A 12,655-nucleotide genomic window follows, 5' to 3' on the forward strand; every position below is an offset into this window, starting at 1 on the left:
TGGAGAATAGAACTATTCCCAAGACAGGCTGTTAGGAAGCTTCACTGAGAGAAGAACCAGAGACTGACAATGGAATTCTCTGTGTATGTATAGTTTATACTCTTCTTGTGGATAAATATGAAACAAGTGACTTGGACTAAGATAACATAGATAGCAGAATACAACGTGAGCTGTAAGATAGACTGCATGCAGAACTGTGAATGAAATGATGAATGCTTTCCACCTAGCAAGAATCTGGCTATTGTTAAGTGGGACTATGTCTATGACTTAAGAGAGATCTATTAGGTAGAAGTGACGCCCAAATTATCAACCTGCTAGGGTCTTCCACAAGTGGTTGATGAATGGAAAATTACACACATTGAACAAGTTTAAAGGGACAGAGATAAAAATACAGTAGCTCTCAAAATTATGGTTCACGATCCCTGATCCCTGCTCATTCAATGCACTAATTATAAAGACGTGGAGTGAGTCATGTGTAATTCCCATTACTCATCGATATTAAGATTTTTTGTTGTCTTCAGAAAGCTATAAGTTAGGAATCCTCTTGGATAGTGTTAGAAAGACACCCAAACCAGGTGAACCTTATCTGTTCCAAGTGAGCAGATAAAGCATCTTCGGGGACTCAAATGTGCCACATACCTCACTGTCTGATTAGTGTTCTCAATGCTGAATCCCTTTTCTTTCCAACAGCCAGGTGAAAAGGTAGTATCATCATTGTCACTGTGACCATTGTTTCACCAACAAGTTAAAATCTTTTTCAATAGTGGGGATTTGATGTAAGGGCACATTTGCACCTGGTTCAAGAATCCGCCTGCAACACAGGAGACAAGGGTTCAATTCCTGGGTTGGTAAGATCCCCTAGAGAAGGAAGAGACAACCCACTCCAGTATTCTTGCCTGGAGATCCCCATGAAGCATGGCGTACTACAGTCCACAGGGTTCCAAAGAGTTGGACACAACTGAATGACTAAACAGCAACAATGACAATTTGGGAGTAAGGCTGAAAGGATTCCATAAAGAGCTACGCTTCAAGGTTCAAGGGCATCTCAGAACCCCCCCCCCCCCCCCCCCCCGCCCCAGCCACGGCTCATGAACCATCACCCTCTGGTTCTACAATCAATGTGCCTCTTCCACTCTTTGTTTCTTCTCTATCATTTTTCCTCTCGTTACAGAAGAGCTGCTGCTCTCTGAGTTTTCCTATTCAAATTTTAGAGGAAAAGGAAGTATACATAGTCTAATTAATTGCCAGTATCCTTACTGGGATATCCTTACTCTTGCTCCTTGGAAGAAAAGCTATAACCAACCTAGACAGCATATTAAAAAGCAGAGACATTACTTTGCCAACAAAGGTCCATCTAGTCAAAGCTATGGTTTTTCCAGTAGTCATGTATGGATGTGAGAGTTGGACTATAAAGATAGCTGAGCTGCAAAGAATGCATGCTTTTAAACTGTGGGGTTGGAGAAGACTCTTGAGAGTCCCTTGGACATCAAGGAGATCCAACCAGTCCATCCTAAAGGAAATCAGTCCTAAATATTCACTGGAAGGACTGGTGTTGAAGCTGAAACTCCAATACTTTGGCCACCTGATGCGAAAAACTGACTCATTGGAAAAGACCCTGATGCTAGGAAAGATCAAAGGCAGAAGAGGACGACAGAGGATGAAATGGTTGGATGGGAGAAGGGGATGAGAGAGGATGAAATGGTTGGATGGCACCATCAACTCGATGGGCACGAGTCTGAACAAGCTCCAGGAGTAGGTGATGGACAGGGAAGCCTGGCATGCTGCAGTCCATGGGGTCGCAAAGAGTTGGACACGACTGAGTGACTGAACTGAACTGATCTTTACTGGGAAAACTTTTTCATGCCAAATCACTTTATAGGTTAGCAGCCAGTCTGCAGATTAGAGATGACTTTAAATGATCCCAAGCCTTTGTTTAAGGAAGAAACTGGAACTGACTGCTTATCTCGGCAGAGGGGCTGCAAGCAGAGGACTTGCTGAGTGTTATAGGCGTGCTGATTGATATGTCTAGAATACCATGTTAAGGATTTGGTTTTCTTACCCTGTAGTGGCAACCTTAGATTTTATTTATGAGTGGGTTTTATCTATGACGGGTGCAGAGCCATATATAACATGTAGCATGGCTACTTCATTATTAAACATTTTTTTATTATATTCTTAATAAATAAAAGTAAACTCTGGTCATGTTTAAACATATCTCTTTTCAGCCATCACAGTTTCATGATCTATTTAATCATAAGAAATCCTTGCAGCATTCCATATAACTATTGTTTTGTGGAAGGTCTTGCAGCAAGGTGGAGATTTGTTTGAATCCAGTTAATTTCCTTCATTAGACAGCTGGACAGCTAATGATATGGACATATGGACTTAAAACTGAAAGATGCAGATGGAGAAGCAGATGTAGCTGTCTCCCAGAGAGGCTGAGTAAGCACAATGGGCGCCGTGAATGTTCTTGCCAGAGAACCTGCAATAACAAAGCATGAGCTCCCTGAAACCATGCTGGACTTTAGACTCCAAATGGAAACTAATCATTAGAGTCATTTACAACAAGCCACATCAAAAGCTGTATGATACTCAATAAGTGAACATAATTGAAAATACTACTGTAAATAAATATATGACAGAGTGGGAGGTGGGAGGGAGGTTTAAGAGGGAGAGGACATCAGTACACCTATGGCTGATTTGTGTTGATATATGGTAGAAACTAACACAATATTATAAAGCAGTTATCCTCTAGTTGAAAATAAATTTAAAGAAATAAAATTTTTAAAAAGGAGACGATGTAATACACACAGAACAGTAGTCTGTTGGTGTAAAGACTGTTCAGACTGTTGAATTTATTTTTCTAATTCCATGAATATCCACGTCTGTCTAACCCATAATGGTTGTCTAGTGTGTTAACTGCTCAGTCATGTCTGACTCTTTGTGACCCCATAGACTGTACCTGCCAGGTTGTCTGTCCATGGGATTTCCCAGGCAAGAATACTGGAGTGGGTTGCCATTCCCTTCTCCAGGGTATCTTCCTGACCCAGAAATTGAACCCAGGTCTCCCACATTGCAGGCATATTATTGTCTGAGCCACCGGATATCCATGTCTATCTAACCCATAATAGTTGTCTAAGCAACTAATAAATATACCTAGTGAAGAACATTTCGTAACATGCCTTCGCTTTCACAGTCCTAAAAAATAGGATGCATCTTCCCTAAAATAATTAAAGCTATTCCAAAGTCTATTACTCAGAATCTTATTTTCTCAACACCTTTATCTAAATATAGAAGCTGATTCCAGGTATTACCAAAACCCAAGATTCAATGAACACATTCTCTTCAGGTACATGATACTGTACTCCCATTAATATTTCAGTAACTTAGTAACTTTTTTAATAGAAATACTTGCTGAAATGGGATATTTGATAAATCAGTTGGCTTAATGTTCTCATTAAAAATAGAATTTTAGAATGATACATTTCAAGAGATCACATAGGATGGAATAACCTGGGCTCAGCAGAGGAGGACTGTGTCTGACTCTGTATTCCCCACCTACCTTGTTAGCACTTAGTCAAAATCTGCATTTTATCATCACCAGGTGATTCCTATGCCTGGTCAAGCTTGAGAAGCACTGTGCTATGATTCTCTCATCTCGGTTGAATTTTTCTTCCCAGATGTTTTCAAACAGGCAAAATACTTGACCTATCAACATCACAAGGATTTTATGAAGATTAATTTTCTGCAGATTAAGTTATTTTTAAATTGCCTTCACGACAGGAACTATCAGCCCTAAACCAGTAAATCTAGTGAAATGTGATCCTCCCTCGTTGGAGGTTCTTCAATCAGAACGCTTATCACTTCAAGTGATGTCTTTACTGTAACTCCTAAGTAACCTACAGATTTGTTATCCTTAGAAAAATGTCTAACCCCTACAAAAATTGTTGATTTTATGGATTTCCCTGTTCTGCTAAAACAAACAGTGCAGTCCTCAGACAAGTTTAAATGTACACATAGGATCCTTCTGTGGCTGCTTCACCCTGTTAAGGCAGCTGAGCAAGATCTTGACAAAGATCAGAAAATAGAATTCTTCCCAGCAGCAGCTCAGGCCACATTTTCCCTAGGAAACAGATTCGCACCCCCTGGCTTTTCATGCCCTTGTCTCTACCTAGAAGTGTACTCTGGTTACTGCAGTTGGGAAACACACAGGGCTCTGCTGGGAAGTAGGTACATGATGTCCTGCTTGGAAAGCGTATTTCTAAACTAGCACAGACTTCCTGCGTTACGGGCTGCCCCGCTCTCATTTAAGGACAGTATCAGAGGGCCAGAAGGCTTTGTAGGTCAGTGGTTATGGTCCTCAGAATGTGTTGTGTAAAACATATTTAAATGTTCGCCATCAAATTCTGGTCAAGGCTTCTTTTTGGTATGTCACATATTAATCCTTCCCAGTTCACTATCTTTTCTTTAAAAGTGTAAGTCACTTGTAGGGGTCAGCAATTACAGCTCTCCTGTCTTAGCTGTCACTACAAGTGATCTAGAGAGGTCAATCAACCATCAGGGATATTGTGAGGGAATTCTTGAACTGGGTAAGGAAATAGGACTTAACGATCTCAGTGGACTCTTAACTATAATTTCTCAACTTCATAAGTACTTCTACGTTCATAAGGAGTAAGTATATGATTTTAACATCAAGTTTCCCTGAAATTCATTAGAGAACAAATTTTAGATGGCTTGGTAATTAGAAAACTAAACAATTATGCTTCTTAAATGGCCTGGACCAAAAAAATTTGAATAATTGTTCATTTAAGATTTCTATTAAAAAACTATTCAGAAGATGAGCTGATATCCAATTTCCTTCTTTGCTTTTGAAGTGCATTTAAGACTTTCAAAGCTTATTATCTTTTTGGTTTTATGAAGCATCTCCTCCATTTGTTTTCTATCTCATTAAAATTCTTATTTTATTTCCTTTCTCCTTCTTTCCTTAGATTTGTTGTTCATTTTTATTTTCTTGAGTTGAATACAAAGTTCATTTATTTTTCAATCTTTTTTCTCCAGTTGCCTTTAAAACAATATATCCCTCTAGTAATCTTTTTTTCCATACCACAAGTTTTGATAGAGTACTTTTATTGTTCATTTCTAAATATTTTATAATTTTCATTGAAATTTCTTATATAACTCATGAGAAAATAACCTTGTTTCCAAGACAGCAGTGTAACAAGGTCAAAGCACTTGGCTTGAGTTTTATTGCCATATCCCAGCAATTCCAAATAATATCAATGATAAAATACTCCAGCTTAAAACAATTTTTACTGGCCTACAATCTATACAATTGCTATGGCTATCCCTGAGTTATAATATGTGTGTAACTTTCTGATTATTACCTTGTTACTACCTATCCTTTCATAAACATTGTGTTTGTCCCATACTCAGAACTTAATTCAGAGAAATCCCATACAATCCAGTCACAACATAAGGACACCCTTGCCTTTGGAAGGTTAAGTTAGTAACAGTTTTTGAATCATTTCATCTCCCTTGAAGAGATTTTTTTTTTGGTCTTCAATATCCATTGTTCAAAGTATCCTAGTGTTTAAACAGTAGATTCAATTAAACAGTGGTAATTAAAAGGTGAAGAAACAATTCACTCAGTCTTTATATGGCCACCCAGAGTTTTTGTTTGTGGTTAAATTTTAAAACAGTGAAACAGTGTGAACTTTGAAGTGTTATCTTTTTTCTAAGTGCGAATTTTAGTGTGCATATCGAAACCTTTACTGAGCTTTAGTATCTTTACAATTAAAACTTTCTTTTGAACTGTTTTAAAACTAAAGGACTGACCAAGAAAATAAAACATTACATTAATGGCACAACTTAGAAATTTTCCTTGGTGCAAAATTTTCGATGAGGTTGATCGGAAATGAAAATAGTTGCAGTCTAAACAGAACTAAACAGTGTACAGTAAAACATTTTTTAAATTGCTCCTCCATTTTTAAATTGTGAAGAGCAGCACACAGCAGTTGTAGAGACTATCAGCTATGCAATGACAAAAATGTAAGATATGCATTTACACTGAATAATCAAATTTGAAGAATGCCAGGAAAGCGACAGAAAGATGTTGGTCTTAAATGATCAGAAGAAATTAAAAGAGCAATGTTCAAATGCTTTGATCATTTTCACCATAAATGGACATTTGTTCTAATCAATGGATCAAATAATGTCAATGTTCATCAGCATTGAGCTATTTGCTCTCAATTTTTGCAAAAGAAAAATTTTGGAGGATTTTTATCAGATTTAAAAGGAATTTATCTTGAATTCTCTGGTTTATATATATTAGTGGAATTTTTTAGTCCAAGAAGCGTTTTTGAAAGCCACTAGGATAGATCCTGAAGAAAGTTTTAAGAATCCAGGAATTATGAAATGGAATATTTATGAATATCTATGAAACTTATCCTTATTTTCCTATTTGTGTTTCTGTTGCTTCAAATAATAAAGCAGTTATTCACTCAACTATGAATAAAGAATGACCAACCTGGCTATACTCTGTATGGTATATGAAAACACCAGTTTTTATAGTCCAAGACACATTGTCAGAATGTTCAAAAACAGTACATGTGATGTTATTATTTATTATAGTGAAAGGCTAGTAGATATTTCTCCATTTTCATAAAATACACTAAAAAAGTATTAATCCATTATTTCGTCCTTTTTGTGTTCCTTTACCATGCTTTCCCATTTGCCCGGCTGCCTTCCTAATCTTTCTTGCTTTTTCTTGATCCACCAAATTACTTTTATTGCTTCTTTTCCTCCACTGGTTTGGAAATTAAATCTGGCTTTAAAAGTATGTATCCTGGTTTTATCTTTGTTACCTTTAACTTCTAAAAATACATAGCTAATGTCATGTTGATTTAACAAAGCCTAAAGTTAATATTTCTACCCATCTTCCAAACACTTCAGAAGTATTAATTACTATATATGTTTTTCTATGTTTACTTAGGGAAAAAAATCCTCAATTTCCCAAGTATCACATTCTCAACCCAAATAATTTGGCTTTATTTCAGTATCAGCCATAGATAGGGATGAGGGAGGAAAAAATGTGATTTACCAATGTAACTTCAGTATTGCTGCTGCTAAGTCACTTCAGTCATGTCCGACTCTGTGCGACCCTATAAACGGCAGCCCACCAGGTTCCCCCATCCCTGGGATTCTCCAGGCAAGAACACTGGAGTAGGTTGCCATTTCCTTCTCCAATGCTTGAAACTGAAAGTGAAAGTGAAGTCGCTCAGTTGCGTCCGACTCTTAGCGACCCCATGGACTGCAGCCTACCAGGCTCCTTCGTCCATGGGATTTTCCAGGCAAGAGTACTGGAATGGGTTGCCATTTCCTTCTCCAACTTCAGTATTACATACTGGATAGGCAAATTGCATGCCTATTATTATAGTCACCAGATAATATGTCAAACTTAGACAAGCTTTTGTTTTAATATGTTTAACAAAAAAGGGACAATGCACATACGAAAGGAGAAGGTATTAATTTCATAGACTATTAAAAAGCAAACAAAAAATAGAAATATCTCTGAAATTACTTGATAAAATGCTCAAGATGAATACAAACCAAGTATATAAGAGTAAAAGAAGTATGTATGCATGTACATCAGAAACAGGGAAAATAAGACATTAGAAAACAAATAATCTTAATTGGTCAGTATTGCTTGAAAAATAACAAAAAATGTTCATTTTTTTTAAGCCCAGTGCAATAAGCCACAGCACTTAATCTGTAGCAGCCAGTAAAGAACACATCTGCTCCCATCATTGTACTGACCCCAAACACCACACCTAAGTCTAAAACTTAGGTAGAACTAGAGACCACCCTCCTGCCCTACCTTTTCAATTGCATCCTTTGTACTATTTCTAGGGAGAGCTATAGATTTGGTATATAGTACACAATGTTACCAGGTCAAAGTGCTTGGATTTTATTAGGAGGGCAGAGGGAGTGACATAATCATAACCCAGGTTTCAGTGAACTGAAGAGATGGAGAAAAAGAGACTGGGGAAAGCAGACTGGTGGGGAAAGCAGACTGGTTAGAAAACCATTTCACCAAACCAGGTGAGATATGACGAAGGTACAATAGCAGTAAAATGGAGAACAGTGAACAGTGGCTTCCCTGGTGGCTCAGAGGGTAAAGCGTCTGCCTGCAATGTGGGAGACCCGGGTTCGATCCCTGGGTTGGGAAGATCCTCTGGAGAAGAAAATGGCAACCCACTACAGTACTCTTGCCTGGAAAATTCCATGGACGGAGGAGCCTGGTAGGCTACAGTCCATGGGGTTGCAAAGAGTTGGACATGACTGAGCGACTTCACTTAAACTTAAAAAAAAAAAAAAAAAAAAACAGATTAGGGAGATACTAAAGAGCTGGAATTGGTACAATCTGGTTACTAAAGATGTTGAGGAGGCGAAGAGTTGAAAATAATTCCTTGGTTTCTGGTCTGGTCTGGACAACAAGCACATTCCTCACATGCAGTCTGGGCTAGGAAATATGAGACAGAAGTTTATCAAGTGAAGAAGTGGATAGAGAAAATATCAGATCGCTTTCGCAATCAGCCAATAAAAGAATAAATTTATTCTGTTACAACAAACTATAACTGTGCATAGATGAGATCTAAATTCATTTTTAGAGATAAGGGCACCAAGGGTAAGTAGGTTCAAGAATGAATTCGCAAACAGTTCTGGACACACCAAAGCTTCTCAGTGCTGCTCATAATTTAGCAAATATTGACTACCCACTCTAAATTCACAGAAAGGGTTAACATTTCTTCCTTCAAGTCTATTTAAATAACTAGCAATTTAGTAATAGCTAAAAAATAATCCAGGTGATTTCTTTCAAATGGTAAGTTAAAAGGATATGATGATGTATTTGTTCATCCTTACCCCTTAAATACAGAGGTATTAACACTTTAGTTCTCTCAGCTGTAATGAGGACAGTTTAGGGGTAAGTACCAATTCATCACTCAAGAGAAGAAATAACAATACATTCTTGAAGGACCCAAGTTAAAGGGGCCAGACCAACCAAACATGTATCATTATCACAGGGACTCTTCTCAGGGCCTGACAGCAAAAACAAATAACTACTTGGGGGATGAAAATGCTCTAAAATTGATTATGGTTATAGCTACACAACTCCATGAATATTTAAAAACTAGTGAATTGTGTGAGGTGAATTAAAACTCAATAAAGCTGTTATTTTTTTTTTAATAAGTGACTTTTTAGTCCATCAATAGCAGGTTTTATAAATGCTCTAATTTTATACTAGGCTTTTCAGGCTTACTAGATTTCAAAATAAGCGGGAAAACAGAGAAAATGTGTATTTTATTGGTATTTAGACCTATCACAGTTCAAATAAAATGGAACAGAGCAATTTATTTACTCTAATCAAATAAAACATATAAACAATTCATTTAAAGTATCTGTTTTACCATCAAATGATTGTGTTCATGCAAATACAATCACTGCACAGTCCTTCTAAGCCCATATAGTAGCACCACCTTTTATTGCAGTACTTGATGTAAATTTCATCGTCAAACATATCTGGCTTTAGCAATGTAAACATCTGCTACAAGTAAACTTTAAAAGGTAAAAGTGAATGATACTAATGAATAAATCAAGAGAACTGAGCATCATCACATGATAAAATTCAACAAAATATTAGATAATACTGTTTCAATAAGAACTACAACTTAATACAGTTCACAAAATGGAAGCAAAAACAGAAAGTAGTGTGTAAACTCCCAAGAGTTTAAAATACTGAAGGATATAATATAAAACTTACCTCAGAAAAACAAAAGCATGCAATGAATATTAAATTTGGTTTAGAAGTTACAATAGTCTTTTTACTGCAAAGCCATTCTAAAACGTACTGTGATGAAACTATTTCTTTTCTATTTCCCTTTATTAAAAAAAATATGTTTAATCACATAGTTGGGTCCTTTGTGGGAATTTCACATGTTATCAGTTATGGACTTGTCACCCAAAAGAACTTTCATCTCTAAACTATTTTTTTCAAATGACCAAAAACATTAAATTATCTTCATGAAAATTACCATATATAAAGTCAAATAATTCCTAAACAAGTCATCATAAAAATAAATCTGCCTTAACAGAGTAGGTACAGAAGTGTATACATAAGTGCTGAATATCATGGAAAAATATTCAATGAATAGGCAAAAATGTTCACATTTATCATTACTGTTGATGATTTTGTTTACTTTCTGGTTAAAATTAAGAAACAAGTTTTCAAAGAGTCAGGAACATTCAGTGCCACTTTGAATTTGTCTGCAAACATACAAATGAGTTATATCCCTGTAGTGTAAGGCAGACTATTTTTACTTTTTAACATAATTAAGTTATAAAGACCTCAAATTTCTAAAACCAGTTATAATACTGTGGCAAGGAAAACAAATTTGTTCGTATTGCTCTTATATTCTAGCTTAATCTACAAACATGAACATTTTTCCAAATGCTGTCTCAAACCATACTAATACAAAAAGAGTCTACAGAGATCTCTCTGTTGATTTCCACAGATTAACTGAAAAGAAGAGAAAAAAAGAAACAAATACTATTTCATCTTCTCAATCTTAATAAGTTCAGCACATCAAGCAGCACTCGACACAGCAAGTTTTTTCAAGTGATCCATAAACACTTGCAAACTAACATCATCTGTGAGAATCGGTGCTCCAGACTCCTAGAAGAAAAGGAAGATATTTTCTATAATTAAAAACACAGGATGATACCTTAAAATGTATAAGCAAATGTGTAAAAGAAAAAAATAGACAAGGAAATCATTTTAAGCAGAATAATGTCTATGTTCTTGTATAATAAAAAATCTGACTGGTCTTTGTCCCAGATTCCTGAGAGGGAGACTACATCCTTGGAATTACCTGACAGCAGCATCTGTTATTCATGAGTCCTTCAGATCACACTAGAGTTTATGCTGTGAGATGAGATGACTCAGGATAGGGACCAGTCACCAGAAAGATCAACCATGTAATTAGATGGCTGGGCTTTAAGATAGCCTGACCTCCAGGGAGGAAGGGTTGGTGTGGGGGCGGCCGGGCGGGGGGGGGGGGGTGGTGCGGCTAGATTTTCAATCAATCATACAAAGGCAAAAGAAAAAAAAAAAAAAAAACCCCACTGGATACCAAAGCCAAGTGGAGATTCCTATTTGAGGAATAAATACATCAATACATCAGCTGGGAGGGTGACAAACCCCAATTCCATGGGAAAAGGAATTATTATCAGTTTTATAATCAAACTGTCATCATAAATATAGTGCTTTTCTGAGTTCTGTGAGTTGTTCCAGGGAATTTCCAAACCTGATGGGGGTCGTGGGAACCTCTTATCCACCCCACCGACCCATCTCCCATCCGACCACTCTCCCTTTCTCACCACCCCCTACACACAGATTTGAGCCAGCTGGTCGGAAATGTGGGTAACCTGGGATTCGACTTTTGGCTGGCATCTGAAGTAGGGTAGGTCTTGGGTGGACCATGTCCTTTAATTTTTGGGGTCTGCACTAACCCCAAGAGGTGAGAGTCAGATTTGTACTGCAATTCATCAGTTGGCATTAGAACAGCTCCATATCCAATTCAGTCTTTAAAGTAGTAACGTGTTAATTTGTCTTGAATGCATTGGTGCTTTTATCTCTACTAAGAAGTTAACCCTCCCTCATTGCTGCCTGTTTACTAAAATAAAATTTCAATTACACATATTTTAGCAGAACTGCCAGCTGGAAGGAAGAGAATTTATATCATGTTTTAAATAAAACAGACATATATTTTCATTCAAGGCATTTTCATTGATTCTTGTGGGTTCTATGTAACTAACAAGAGTTAGGGAAAATTCCTGACTTCTATTTTAATAAAAACTGTGTTGATGAAATGATCTTAGTAATCAAATCCACTAATAATGAAATTTTATTGTAGCAAGAAAGTTTCCTGGAGTATTTTATATCTGGATTTTTAAATTCTTCACCTGATATCCAATTTATTTATAGGTATATATAAAAGTCTAAAATAAGGAAATTAAGTAATTTTCAGAGGATATCAGCAAATTAGTGGCAAACATGAGATAAGAATTTACAGCTCTTGTGGTTCTTATCTGCTATAGCCACAGACATGCATGGCCTCTCCTGAATAAAGGAAAATCAATTTTATTATGTGTTTTCATATGTGAATTCATAAGAACTTGAAAAACTACATAACGAAGGGAGACAACAGCACTGGAATTAAGAGCTTAGAGACTGGAGCCTGACAGACTGAGCTCAAATCCTGGCTCCGCTGCTTACTGCCTGTATGACTTTGAAGAAGTGACTTAACCTCTCTGAGTCTTAGTTTCCTTGTTTGTAAAATACAGGTAAGAACAGAACCTACTGCACATGGTTGTTATATTGATTAAATGAGTTAAAGTGTATAAAGCAAATAGAACAATACCTGACACACGCAGCTGGCCTAAACATTATTATCTATTTTAGGAAATCTATTCTTTTATAGGCTGAAATACTTCTTATTCTACATTCCTAGTTAACAAAGGAAGTAAGGTATCAAAAATGTGACTTAAACTAGTAATAAGCCAATAGCTCCCTTTTCTTCTTCCTGTAATTAAACCT

General features: G+C 36.6%; 1 protein-coding gene across 3 annotated transcripts in view; it reads right to left on the reverse strand.

Annotated features, from left to right (window-relative positions):
• Positions 1 to 7,950: 7,950 nt before the first annotated feature.
• SEC23A (SEC23 homolog A, COPII coat complex component) overlaps positions 7,951 to 12,655 on the reverse strand; it is a 65,656-nt gene continuing 60,951 nt past the window's right edge. For 2 of the 3 annotated variants that reach the window (XM_061159195.1, XM_061159197.1), the window contains exon 20: positions 9,342 to 10,732. In XM_061159195.1, coding sequence (XP_061015178.1) covers positions 10,643 to 10,732 — 90 coding nt within the window. In that variant the 3' untranslated portion in view covers positions 9,342 to 10,642. Of the gene's footprint in view, positions 8,522 to 9,341; positions 10,733 to 12,655 lie in introns of those variants that run through there. The other variant, XM_061159196.1, reaches the window with a different exon arrangement.

The sequence above is a fragment of the Dama dama genome, chromosome 13 (assembly GCF_033118175.1).
Source record: "Dama dama isolate Ldn47 chromosome 13, ASM3311817v1, whole genome shotgun sequence".
NCBI classification, from domain to species: Eukaryota; Metazoa; Chordata; class Mammalia; order Artiodactyla; family Cervidae; genus Dama; species Dama dama.